This window comes from Carassius auratus, unplaced genomic scaffold (assembly GCF_003368295.1).
Source record: "Carassius auratus strain Wakin unplaced genomic scaffold, ASM336829v1 scaf_tig00014308, whole genome shotgun sequence".
NCBI classification, from domain to species: Eukaryota; Metazoa; Chordata; class Actinopteri; order Cypriniformes; family Cyprinidae; genus Carassius; species Carassius auratus.
In genome coordinates, this window is record NW_020524488.1 from 774889 (window position 1) to 787475 (window position 12587).

The 12587-nt window shown below is 37.1% G+C and overlaps 1 protein-coding gene across 5 annotated transcripts; it reads left to right on the forward strand.

The window, feature by feature from the left end:
* The first annotated feature begins 390 nt into the window (after nucleotides 1–390).
* LOC113074332 (oxysterol-binding protein-related protein 6) lies at nucleotides 391–12556 on the forward strand. Of its 5 annotated transcripts, XM_026247152.1 has the most exons (24): nucleotides 391–1617; nucleotides 1693–1792; nucleotides 3418–3630; nucleotides 3957–4100; nucleotides 4190–4243; nucleotides 4332–4445; nucleotides 4948–5103; nucleotides 5328–5430; nucleotides 5536–5654; nucleotides 5737–5823; nucleotides 6123–6146; nucleotides 6715–6865; nucleotides 6993–7123; nucleotides 7722–7814; nucleotides 8032–8197; nucleotides 8582–8868; nucleotides 9458–9595; nucleotides 9681–9744; nucleotides 9835–9913; nucleotides 10005–10149; nucleotides 10255–10405; nucleotides 11123–11249; nucleotides 11375–11497; nucleotides 11575–12556. In XM_026247152.1, the coding sequence occupies exons 3-24, from the start codon at nucleotides 3499–3501 to the stop codon at nucleotides 11681–11683; spliced, it is 2697 nt and encodes an 898-aa protein (XP_026102937.1). In that variant the 5' UTR covers nucleotides 391–1617; nucleotides 1693–1792; nucleotides 3418–3498; the 3' UTR covers nucleotides 11684–12556. The 5 variants fall into 5 exon arrangements, with proteins under 5 accessions (XP_026102937.1, XP_026102935.1, XP_026102940.1 ...); XM_026247150.1 differs by having other exon boundaries at nucleotides 391–1792; XM_026247155.1 differs by lacking the exon at nucleotides 7722–7814 and having other exon boundaries at nucleotides 391–1792.
* Nucleotides 12557–12587: the final 31 nt, after the last annotated feature.

The window sequence follows — 12587 nt, forward strand, 5'->3', positions numbered from 1 at the left end:
CTTACGGACCTGTTGCTATGACAGCAGCTCCAGGATGAGCTTCGAAGAACCAAATGATCCAAGACCGCGCCAAATCGTCAACATTCAAATCCAGCTAACTGAGTTAGCGACGTACGAAGAACAGGCCCCTGGACTGTTTGAGTACCATTCCAGAAAGCCCGACCCAGTCTGTCTAGTAGTATGTTCTGATTGACAGTGTCTAACGCAGCAATGAGATCTAGTAGTATAAGCACTGATATTTTGCCAGAATCAGGAATTAAGCGAATATAATTTATTTTCTTAATGAGTGCTGTCTCTGTGCTGTGATGCGGTCAGAAACCAGATTTAAAATTGTCCAGGTATCCATTTGAGTTTAAGTATTTGTTCAACTGATTAAAGACTAGCTTTTTAATGATCTTGCCTATAAAAAGAAAATTTCATATTGGTCTATAGTTGCTCAATATGGTGTTATCCAGATTGCTCTTTTTCAGAAGGGGTTTAACCACTGCAGTTTTCAGGGAGTTTAGCAAAGTCGCAGAAAGAAGTGAGGCATTCACCACTTCTAAGAGATTTGTTTCTAATTTTTTTCTGCACCCTTTTGAAAAAATATGTGGGAAGTGTGGTAATATAGCAGGTTGACAATTTAAGGTGCTTTAATATTTCTTCCAAGATTTTGCTATCAATTTCTTCAAAAGCAGACATAGTTACTGCTGCAAATTTTGGCTTCAGCATCAGTGGTGGAAATGCAACAGCTTTTTTTCTAGTCTAGACTTTAAAGTACATGCAGAAACTGCCAATTTAAATTAATAAGCACATTGCCAATATTTATACCAGGGGTCTCCAACCCTGCTCCTTTCTCCCAGCGTCTGCTTCCTGCAGACTTAAGTTCCAATCTTGCTCCAACACACCTGCCCTTAATTTTCAGGTAACCCTGAACTCCTTGATTAGCTGGTCCTGGTGTTTAAATAGGGCTGGACTTAAACTCTGCAGGACGGTATAGCTCTCCAGGAGCAGGGCTGGAGACCCTGATTTATGACCTTTTCCATATTTAAACAATTGGAAGTGTGTTTAAACTGATTTAAAAAAGCCATTAGAAAAATGTATTTGTGCTGCTAAAATAAACACCAGCTAGTGGTCACGGATCCTGATTAGTGGTAATCTCTGGATTACTTCATGTTAATCTAGGTCAGTTAGTCCTTTATGGTTATAACTGAGTTCAGTGTAGAAGTTTCTCAGTTCTTCATATTTTGAAACCACTTCACCCTCATTTTAGGCCAGTTTTGCAATTATGTGTGATCTTAAAGGTAATTTGTCAATTTTCAAACCTCACTATAAATAAAACAAATGTTCTCTGTGTTTGGTAATACATGAACCAATAGGGGGTTACCCACTTGAAAATGAGTACATTAGGAGGTTATCCCGTCTCAGTGAACAGGTCATGGCAGAGCAACTCAATAGTTTCAGATTTAATGCATCTGAATGGCTGGCTGTCAGTGAAGTTCCACCTACATGTCTGTAATTCCAACAGCTTTTAAGACAGTAATGCGGATAATGATTTGGCTGCAGCCTTGGGTGGATTTGGAGGATGTTCAGTCACCGGGGAGGATAGTTGGGAGCTGTCTGCCATATATCGTTCTGGTATGCACATGGAATATCTGCATTCTTTCATTTTTAGTAGAAAGTGGTTGAACTGGTTTCATGTTGTGTGAGTAGAGTGACGCATGGTTGTACAAATGGGGCAACATGAAACTCAGGTGCTTGGAGGGAGTCACTCAGAGATACACCACACGCTGGCCAAGAGCAGGAACCTCAGGTAAGACCTTGAGCTACAATACTTAAAGAAACATTGTGGTTTTAAATGCTGGTAGCAGTAGAAGTATGTTTGAAGTGGATTAATATATTTACTGTTTGGAAACAGTGGATATGTATCAAAAACAGCCTTTATTAAGTGCACAGTGAACCTAACTGGAGAAGTAATTCTTAAACACAAGCCCAAATTGACTATAACTATGAAATGTTTTAAATTGTTCAAGCGTGACAGTTTTAAATCAAATCCAAGAGCTAAATGTCTTAGATTGACAATAATTTATTGACATTGGCGGCATGTGATCTTGTAGTGATTTGTAAGAGTTTCAGGCTACACATACAGTTTTCAGTTTTGAGTTCATCATTTATGTCATTTTATATGTTTGCTCTGACTTGGTTACAAAGAACAAGTCACTATTTAGTTTCTCAACACACTTGATGATGCTTCACACAAAGCATTTCACCAAACCTGTTTAACAATTATTATACCTCTTAAAATCATGTTCAGTTCTTATAATTTACAATGAAATCTACAACTAAATAAAATAAAGGACTCTAAACTTCTGATCTTTTTATGTTATAATGATTATTCAAACGTGTACGTCACATTGTTTTCCTGATGCTATAAACCATATTTACTGTGACCTATCAGCATGCTCACGGTGGTGAAAAGCTATTCAAGCTAAGGGCTGCTAAAAAGGGACATTCAAAGCCAATTATCATAATGACGCTAAGCTTCTCCCATAGGGATCGTTACCTTTGTTAGGTTACTAGCCATATGCATGTGCTACAGTGCACATTCTGTCTGCCATATCTAAAATAATTTAAAACTTACATATCAACAGTGATCAGCTTTGGTAATGACTGAATAATTCCAAATACTTTTACTAATTATGTAATCAAATAGTTAATTAGTCAACTGCAAATTAAGCGGTTTACAAAATATCTAATATCTAATTGCCCTCATTCTAGTTTAATGGGCATGTATGAGCTTGTCAGTGTTGTCAAGACAGCAGGAGATTCTAGAAAACATGTTTGGTTTCTGTCACACTCCCTCTGATGACATTCCATTCAGCTTATATGTAGAAAAAGGATTTGTTCGATAATCTTTCAGTATGTGTGGCTATAAAGTACAGCAATAAAGGTGTTCCTTGGTTTTTGCATCATTTAGATTATGTAAATATGAGTGTATTATTTTGGTTTCTTTGCTTTGCATTATGCTCGTGTTTCATATTAAGCCATTTGAAAGGTGTTCATGAGATGATGAACCAATGTGATCTGGTAAAGGGCAGAAGTTAAAGTCCTGCCCAGGAAGTGTTAGTTAAGGCAGGTCCTTAATGTTAGATAACTGAATTAGATTAGTTTTCTCTGGACACTGTATTGCTTCTGTTTTTGTTTACTGTCACTGTGCTAGTTACTTTTGCTATGACTGTGTTTCGGCCTTGGCTTTTAATGGCATTTATTGTACAAAACATTCACAAAGCCAGCTCTGAAATACAAAGGCAACCACTGTTATCAACAATATGGCAGATAGTTTTCCTAACCTTGTTGCATAATATAGTATACAATTAACATGTGCTTGTCTGAATAACCAATAAATGATCTTTGCTTTGCCGACATATCGTTCCTTAGTGAACAATGAGAAGGAGTCTCTAGCAGAGTGTATATTCACACCAATCTCGGCTAATAAGTGCACAAGAGGACATTTTCAAAATGGACTACCACGGGTCTTCGGTGGACCAGGTCCAATCACAGACAAGTGGTGCGGAGAAGGTGTCTAGCAGCTGGCATAAGCCCACTCATTCCAGGAGCAGCAGCACAGCATCCTCACGTCACTCACGGCTGGTTTGTACCATCTGCTTGTCATGAATGCACTCAAACTCTGGTTTCTTCAACTGATATTTGGACACACCTAAATATTTTCCTTAGAAGTGCATAGGTGTAAAGCTAGCATAAAGAGTTCTGCCTTTGGATGTTTGAAACCTGTTGCCCAACACCTAACAAATGTCCCTTATGTCCCAGATAATGTGAAAGCCAAACCAAAGAAATAATGTGTCTTACCGAGCTCAACAGTTGCATTTTGTTTATAGGGGTTATATGTGACACATTTTAAATGGGATACGCCCTGTTGTAAGTGAACTGTGATTGCCTTTTCCCTTTGTTCCTAATAGAACATTAAAGACTGGGAAGTAATGGATGTCTTTCCAGCGGATTTGAACCTCACTGCTGAAAACATGCAGGATGTGAATACTCCAGGAATCTGTGAAGGCTACTTGATGAAGAGGAGAAAGAGGCCTCTTAAAGGGTGGCATAAGGTATGAGAAAAGAAAAATATTAGGCAGTTGTTGGTACAAACATAGAACTGTGAAAATCCAAAGAGATTTAAAGTGATACTATTTTACAGAGATACTTTGTCTTGGATAATGGTATCCTACGATATTCAAAAAACCAACATGATGTAAGTATGCAAATAATTCTTTCTTTACCACCAACTGTAGATTTTGGATCCAGACTCTTAACAATGAGGGATTTACTTTCTCCAACAGTTTTCCAAAGGGAAAATGCACGGTGCACTGGATGTCAGTCTCGCAGTTATGTCAGTAAACAAAAAAGCAAGACGAATAGATCTGGATGCTGGAGACATCCTGTATCACATGAAAGTAAGACATTGTATTGTTTGCAATGAGTGAATGGAACTGATTAATTTTTGTTTTAAAGATATGATTATATGGAAGCTTGGATAAGGTAAGAATTAAATAAAAGGGAACTGTGACTTTGCGTTTATATCTCACAATTCCAATTTTTCTTTTGCAATTTCGTGAGCTATAGATTCAGAATTGCAAGATGGAAACTTGTAATTGTAAGAAAATATAATTGCAAGATGGAAACTCAGAATTCTGAGAAAAAAAAGTCAGAATTGTGAGATATAGAGAACTGAATTGCAGATGTAAAAGAATTGTAAGTAAAAAAGTTGCAATAAAAAATATTTTCCTTAATTGCAATCATATATCTCACAATTCTGAGTTTAAATCTTATTTTTTTTCTGTGACTGTTTTCTTTAAACCATCATCCGGTGGATTATGATATTTATTTATCAAATAATAAACCAAATAAAATTACTGTCAAAAATGTCAGCTGAACCTAATTTACTTTTCTAATTAGGCCAAGACTCCAGATTTATATTACAAATGGGTCACCAAGCTGAGTGCCCACAGGATGTATAAGAAGAACAAGGCTGCGAACGTTCACAATGGCTTCCTCCAGGCCCTGTCCCATGCCAGTCATTTATCTCCCAAAAACAGTCCCATGCAGGACATGGTGAGTAAAATGGTTCCTACATTGACTTCCTGTAGCCCTCTAAATCACCAGGGATTAGGTGAATGTGTCCTCACAGCTTAAGAACAAGAAGAATTAGTGATTAGACTTGGGCTAGTCCCAGATTGTAATTTTATCTGTAAATGCACACTAATGCATGCTACAGTGAGTTAATTATGTGTTTGTCTGATGGAAATTGCAAATGAATGTCTTATGAACAATTCTAGGGCACGTCTTATGTCAGTGAACCTCTGCCGTGTGTCAATCCCGCCATCAATGGGAAAGTGTCAGCTTGGCTACAGACCCAAGAACCTGACATCTGTGCTCAAGGTACAGTGGTTTTTTAAAATACTAGTAAAGCTGTAACAAAAGGATGCATAAGTAGTCAAAGATAAAAAAATAAAATAAAAAAACGCACCTTGGTATTGTTTATAGAGCTCACCCGTTGTCAAATGGAGTTGACTGAGCTGCAACAGCTGGTCCAAAAGTTGCACTCTCTAGAGTCGGGCCAAATGGTCAATAACGGAGACCTCCAGAGGATCATCAGCATGCAAGTTAGTAAAAGGAGCAGGCTTAAGACAGGGCTTTACTATAATGACTTGCAAGTAAGCGCTCACACATGTGTTTGACCCATAGAATCTCCTCCTTGACAAGCCCAAGAAGAAGACTGGCAAAATTTGGGGTCATTCTCGCACTCTGTCTCGAGTTGAGGCTCTTGGAATGGTGAGGCTGCTGAGTTTACACTCTCTTTGACTTTAGGATGTCTTAGATAAAGCCTTGGGAGCAATCACATTTTTCCCCCTCAGGGGTTGCCCTGCCATTGGGATTGTTTCATGTTTTCCACAAAGGTTGGGAAGATATTATGGAAATGATTCCATATTCATGTGCAGTTTCATCCCAAAGATGTATTTTTATTTTAGCTTTGAATACTGTACTCGGGCATTTCTGTTGTGCTAATGTGTAGTAAGCATTAGAATTTCAAAACCCCCAGTAATTTAGTCAACTCCTTTTTTTACATCAAGCCGTTTCGTGGGATTACTAAATCGGTAAGTCAACACAAGACACAATGATTGTAAATTCCTTGATGCTTTCGACACATTGTACCGAGTATCAAATGTTTTACACCATGTGGTGGTCCTGTTCAATTTTTTCACTCAAGTTAGGGCTTGGGAAGTCTCTTATTCTCACAAAGGCTGAATATATTTGATAAAAAAACCCAACAACAACAACAAAAAAACAGTAAAACCTGTACCATTGTTAAGAATCATTGCAATTAAAAAAACTGTTTTCTATTTTAATATAAAAAAAAAAAATAATATATATATATATATATATATATATATATAATTTATTTGTGTGATGGTAAGGCTGAATTTTTACTTTACTTCAGTCTTTAATGTCACATGGTGCACTGGTGCTCAAGAAACAGTGACGCTTTGTTTTCAGTACTCTTTGATAGATAGAAAGCTCAAAAGAATAGCATTTAGTTGAAATATAAATCAAAATTATTTTTGACCCTATAAATATCTTTACTCTCACTTTTAATCAGTTGAATGCATCTCTGATTAGATAACAATAACTCCTACTTCTTATCTACCTACTTTTCTAATGCAGTTATCATCAAGCCACCTGAACAGTTCTTCTCATCTCGGAACCTCAGTCTCGTCCATCCCCGATTATGTCTCCACCCAGGCGACCCCATCAACCCCCACCTCATCAGAAAACAAGAAACTCCACCAAGACATCTGCTCCATGTCCTTGAAAGGTATAAATGGATAAGAGTAACACCTTAATGATTTCATAGTTGAAATTTAAACCCAGTGTATGCTTATTTGCTGTATTAGATGTACTCTATAATGTTGAAGGTCAGCACTGTGTCTTTTTCCGTATAGTCCATGCCTCTCTGCGTACGGCACATGAGACTCTAGCTCAGGAGCGCCAAAGGCTGCAGGAAGCCTGGTCCAGCAGGGAGCTTCAGCAGACCACCTCTGCCCAGATCAACAACCTCTGCAGCCTGGCTGAGGTCACAAGGACTTACTTACTGTATTACTTAGTGAAAAGCTTATAGTGCTTCGCTATTGCCTTAAATTATCGGCATGCTTGCAAAGAATAGATTTATTGTATGCTATCTTGTAATTAAAGAAGCTAAAAGCTCTATACCATAAAGCAAACACCCCTTCTAGTAAATGCTTTGATACAGTGGTTCTCAACCAGGGGTTTCAACAAACTTCTAAAAAAGTCCAAGATGACTTGAAATGATTTAAAATTAGACAAAACAAGCATTAAAATAAGATAATAAATAATTAACAAGTATTTTTCTTTCCATACTATGGAAGTCAGTGGAGACCAACAACTGTTTACCCACATTCTTCAAAATATCTTTATGTCGGACTAAAAAAAGAAACTCGGAAAAGATTTGGATCCACTTGAGGCTGATTTTCATTTTTGGGCGAATTATCGAACAACTGGAGAAGTCATAGGGCCTTTGAATATTGTTGTGGACAATGAGTGGCCTTAGAGACAAAAAGGTTGAGAACTACTGAGTTAATAGTTTATTTTCAGTGCATTACATGTTATGTTTTACTGCATAGATGTATGTGTGTGTATATGTGTATCTTCAGTTAGATGTTAAGTCCCGTCACACCAAAATCCACAATCTCTCGGTGTCCTCCATTTCCTCAGAAGAGTCCTTCCATACTGTGCTACAAAGGAAGGTGTGTCACTGTCTACCCAGAACCTACTCAGCCTGTTCCTATTTTTGTCTCTTTCTTTCCCTCCTCCACCCTTCTTTATTCTGTTTACAGGTGGATGGGTTTCACCTACTTCATAGGCTAACAGGCTCTTTAATCCTCTCATAGTTTTCTCTTTATAGCAGTATGATGCAATCAAGCTCACTTTTTCTGACTAAATGTCTGTCTCTGTTTCACTCAGTCCGGGTCAGGCCGTAGTTTTTCTTTCCGTGCGCCATCGGTGGCTGACTCAGCTGCAGAGTATTTTGACGCATGTGATGAGCTTATGTGTGCAAGCTCTTCTGAGATGTCCGATGAGTCCGGTCTAAGTGACGGATCCAGTAATTCAGAGCCTGATGAGGCTTATGGTTAGTGAAAATTAAATTTGGTGTTTAGATGTCCATATATATGCTACCATTCAAAAGTTTGGGTTCAAGGTTTCAAAGTTTTTTTTTTAATTTTTTTTTAGGAATTACTTTCAGCAAAAATGGTAGTAAAGAAATATGAAATATGTCCATTTCAAAGGGTGTTCTTTTGCAATGCTGAAAAAATGTATCACAGTTTCCACAACAGTTTTTAACTGATATTAAGAGGAAATGTTTCTTAAGCACCAAATTCATGCAAACTAGGAGACTTCTTTCAAAAACTTGTATAAAAAATAATATCGACCCCAAATTTTTGAACTGTAGCCTACTTTTGTTCATGTAATCTAATACACTGTGTTTTTTTACTTTTCCTTATGAACTTATCAGCAATGGCTTCACGCAAGTACCGCGCCAGCCTTTCAAAGGCACCACCAAAGCTGAACACCATAAAGAACACTGGACGTCGTACTACGTTGCCTGCAGTTTGCCCTGACAACAGCCATGTAGGATTGATGACTATCCTCTACAACAACATAGGCAAGGATCTGTCCCGTGTCTCCATGCCAGCAGCTCTGAATGAGCCTGTGTGCCTGCTGCAGAGACTCTGTGAGGAGCTGGAATATTCGGACCTATTGGACACTGCCAATCATACCGATGACCCCTACCAGAGGATGGTAATAGTTACAGACTTCAGCAAAACTGCATATGTCTGAATTATCACAAAAGGAGTAATTCATTTAGAAGAGAATAAATGAAATAATAAATTATGACTACTTCTGTATATATATACCACCATTCAAAACATTGGGACTGGTAAGATTTTTTTATGTTTTTGAAAGAAATCACTTGTGCTCACCAAGGCTACTTTTATTTGATCAAAAATAAAACAGTACAATTGTAAAATATTATTGCAATTTACTGAAAAAATAACATTTAATTTTATATACTGTCAAATAGAATAATATAATAATTTTCTATTTTAATATATTTAAAAATGTAATTTTGGCACAACTGCATTTTCAGCAATCATTACTCCAGTAAACATTCTAATATATTGATTTGATGCAAAAAAACAAAAACAAAACAAAACAAAAAAACATTCAAACAATCTTCTTATGTTGAAAACATTTGTTCTTTGATGAATAGAAAGTTCAATAGAATAGCATTTATTATAATGCCATTTATTTATTTATTGTATTGTACTGTATATTTCTTTAAAAAAAGGTTGGAAATGTGTTTTTTTTTTTTCTCGTCTCTGTAAAGGTTTATATTGCTGCTTTTGCCATATCTGGCTATGCCACGGCTCAGTATCGCAACCGCTACAAACCTTTTAATCCAGTTCTGGGAGAGACATTTGAGTGTATCAGAGAGGACAGAGGCTTCCGTTACATTAGTGAACAGGTAATTAATAATCACATCTGATCATACATCAGATACGTTTGCTGTCAAGCAGTTGTTTACTCTGTGGTTTTGTGTTTGCCATCAGGTTTCCCATCATCCACCAATATCTGCGTGTCATGCAGAATCAGACAATTTCAACTTCTGGCAGGGTACGTTTTAAAGTCTGCGTGGTCTCATTATGAACTGTATGTTTGAATTTGAATCTCATAATTTTTTTTTATCTTACATGCTGAGAGCAGACCAGAGATGGAAGAACAAGTTCTGGGGCAAATCTTTGGAGATCATGCCAACAGGGATGGTGAATGTGACTCTAAAAAAGCAAGTATCTGTTTTTGTATCAGCTGAATTTGAATTCCAATGTTTAAGAAAAAATTCTAAATGTTGCTCTTTTGATAAACCTTACTTGTAGATACGGGGACCACTATGAATGGAACAAAGTGGTGACGTGCATCCACAATGTCCTCAGTCAGCAGCGATACCTCGAGCACTACGGCGAGGTCATTATTCGCAACTTGAAAAGCTCGGTCTGTACTTGTAAGATCACATTTGTGAAGGTGTGTTCAGTTTTGATTGCAAATTTTGTTGTAATTTGATTCATTTTGAGTACATATAGATGAAGTCTTTGTACAAATGCGGAAAATGTTTTCCCCCTCTCTCAGTCACGTTATTGGGGTTCAGATGGTTCCAAAAACGAAGTTCAGGGTCAAGTTCTTGATGAGACCGGGAATGTCGTCCATCGTTTCGGTGGATTTTGGCATGAAGGGATCTTTTGTGACACCCTTCCAAATCCACAGTGCATCTGGAAGCCAAGTGAGTAGTCATCTTTCCTCTATTTTATTGAATATTGTCGTCGTATTTCAAGTCAACATGAAACGCTGTTTGCAATCCCAAATGACTTTTGTAATGATGTATTTCTGCATGAAACAGAATTGATTTTATCCATTGGGAATTATCCAGAACTAATGCATTGGATTAGAAAATGCTAAATGCCTATTTGGATATTGGTCAGCATTATGTAATAACTGTTTTTAATTTTGCCATGTACTGTCTTCACATATTGAGGTGGTTGAAGTCATCGGTAGTTGTGTAAACTTCTATAGTGTTGAGCAGAAACCACAACAAATATAATTTTTTTAATCTCAATTTGCCTCTATAACAAAAGAAAAAAAAAGTGATTTCTATAACTTTCCAAATAAGGAAACAAATATTGAGGGATAGATTATGTTGGTTGGAACAGTAAAAGATGTCAAATTTGTCATCGCTCCCTCAGCCGTTTTGTTGTAAAAACTCACGCAGTGGCATTTGCTGGTTTTCTGAAATGTAATATCATGTATTACATGTATGCAAGCATTGTGTTATTGTAAATAAAAGTCATAGTTAATGGTTAATTAATAGTGAGAATTGGACCCTAAAATAAAGTGTGACCAGGAATGTATTGGGTCTGTATGGGGTCCATTCTGATTTTGTGGCTGAGAGATTTACCTCTGTGTTGGCAGATGTTGTCAGAATGTCTGTGCTTCCTTACAGATCCACAGCCCAAGAACTACATGCTTTACTATGGCTTCTCTAGTTTTGCAATCGAGATGAATGAGCTGACCCCTGACCTCAAGCCCTTGCTGCCCCTTACAGATACACGCTTGCGCCCTGACCAAAGGTGAGACCTTCCTAATAGACAATGAGAAATAGACTCACATTGGAGCCAGAACTATGAAAAAAAAGTCCATGTAACTTTTATTTTCGATCATCTGTTTTAATTTTGCTCTCTGTTGGTGCTGTTAGGCTTCTCGAGGAGGGAAAAATAGAGGAGACCGATAAAAAGAAGGATGAAGTGGAGGAAAATCAAAGAGAAAGGAGGAAGATTCTTGCCAAAAGAGGAGAGGAGCATATCCCTCGCTTTTTCAGGTGAGCTGACATCCATCCCACAACTGATTTATTCATAAGAATTATAGTTGGAATGCTAAAATGATCTCATCTTACAGGAAAACTTTGGATGCTGCCGGAAGGGAAGTTTGGCTTTACAATGGAACGTATTGGAAGATTAGGGAGAATCCTGGGTTTGTCAATGTTAAAAACTTGGAATTATGGTGAAGAAGGCAGACTGGAGCAACACTGTGGACACTTAATGCCTGTGATAAATTCAGCTTGCACACAGTTGAAGAAAGACTGTACAAACTTGGAGCTTTTGGGAGCAATGATAAATTGCCAAGGGCTTTTGTACTAAACCGAATCCATTGAGAAAGGATGATGCTTTTACCAAGCAGCAAGATGAGGGATTCATTTTGAACATTTATATTTGATTCATGGTTGACGACAGAAACTTGGTGGACAGTTTGACCTTTTCTTCCTCTTTGGATAAAATATAAGCCAAAAGGTAAAAGAAGATGTATGCGATGTTCTGGAGATGTTTAGTTTTAACAATTGCACACACACACATTTTTATGGATGATGTTAAATTGCTTTTCATTTTTTCTAAGTACTTATGTGCTGGTGGCAACAACAAGAGTCTGGATAAAGAAGATTGATTATTTGATAATATGTAATATTCAGAGGTTCGTTACCTCATAACCTTTTCTTCCGTTAACTCACAAGTTCATAAAAGGACCATTATTTCTCTTGCAAAGCCATGTCTCATCCTAATCAGGATTGAGCAGTAAATTAATTATCTCTAATTTGGGCCTTCTATGACTTTTTACTGAAAGAGGTTTCTGAAATGTGCCCAAAGCACTCTTACATTGCACATCTTTTTTTATGAACCAAATATCATATTTTGATTTTAGACAATAATGTTATATTTATTGGCATTTAAGTATGAATTAAGCTCACAGTTTAAACCCTATATAAAATGTGACATCAGAAACAACCATTCTGTGTAGGCCTGGATGATAAAAATCATTGTGTACAAATGTTCACATAATAATCGTGACTTGTATAGTTATTTAAAACAGCAATAAACAATTCAATATTATGTACAATATTAAAGAATAGAAAAACA

Bases quoted from the DNA above. Each gene is read 5' to 3' on its own strand.
- LOC113074332 (XM_026247150.1), top strand. From the start codon at position 3,499: ATGGACTACCACGGGTCTTCGGTGGACCAGGTCCAATCACAGACAAGT. The intron at 4,446-4,947 runs GTAAGACATTGT...TTTTCTAATTAG, and splicing joins ACATCCTGTATCACATGAAA to GCCAAGACTCCAGATTTATA. The intron at 7,124-7,721 runs GTCACAAGGACT...GTGTATCTTCAG, and splicing joins ACCTCTGCAGCCTGGCTGAG to TTAGATGTTAAGTCCCGTCA.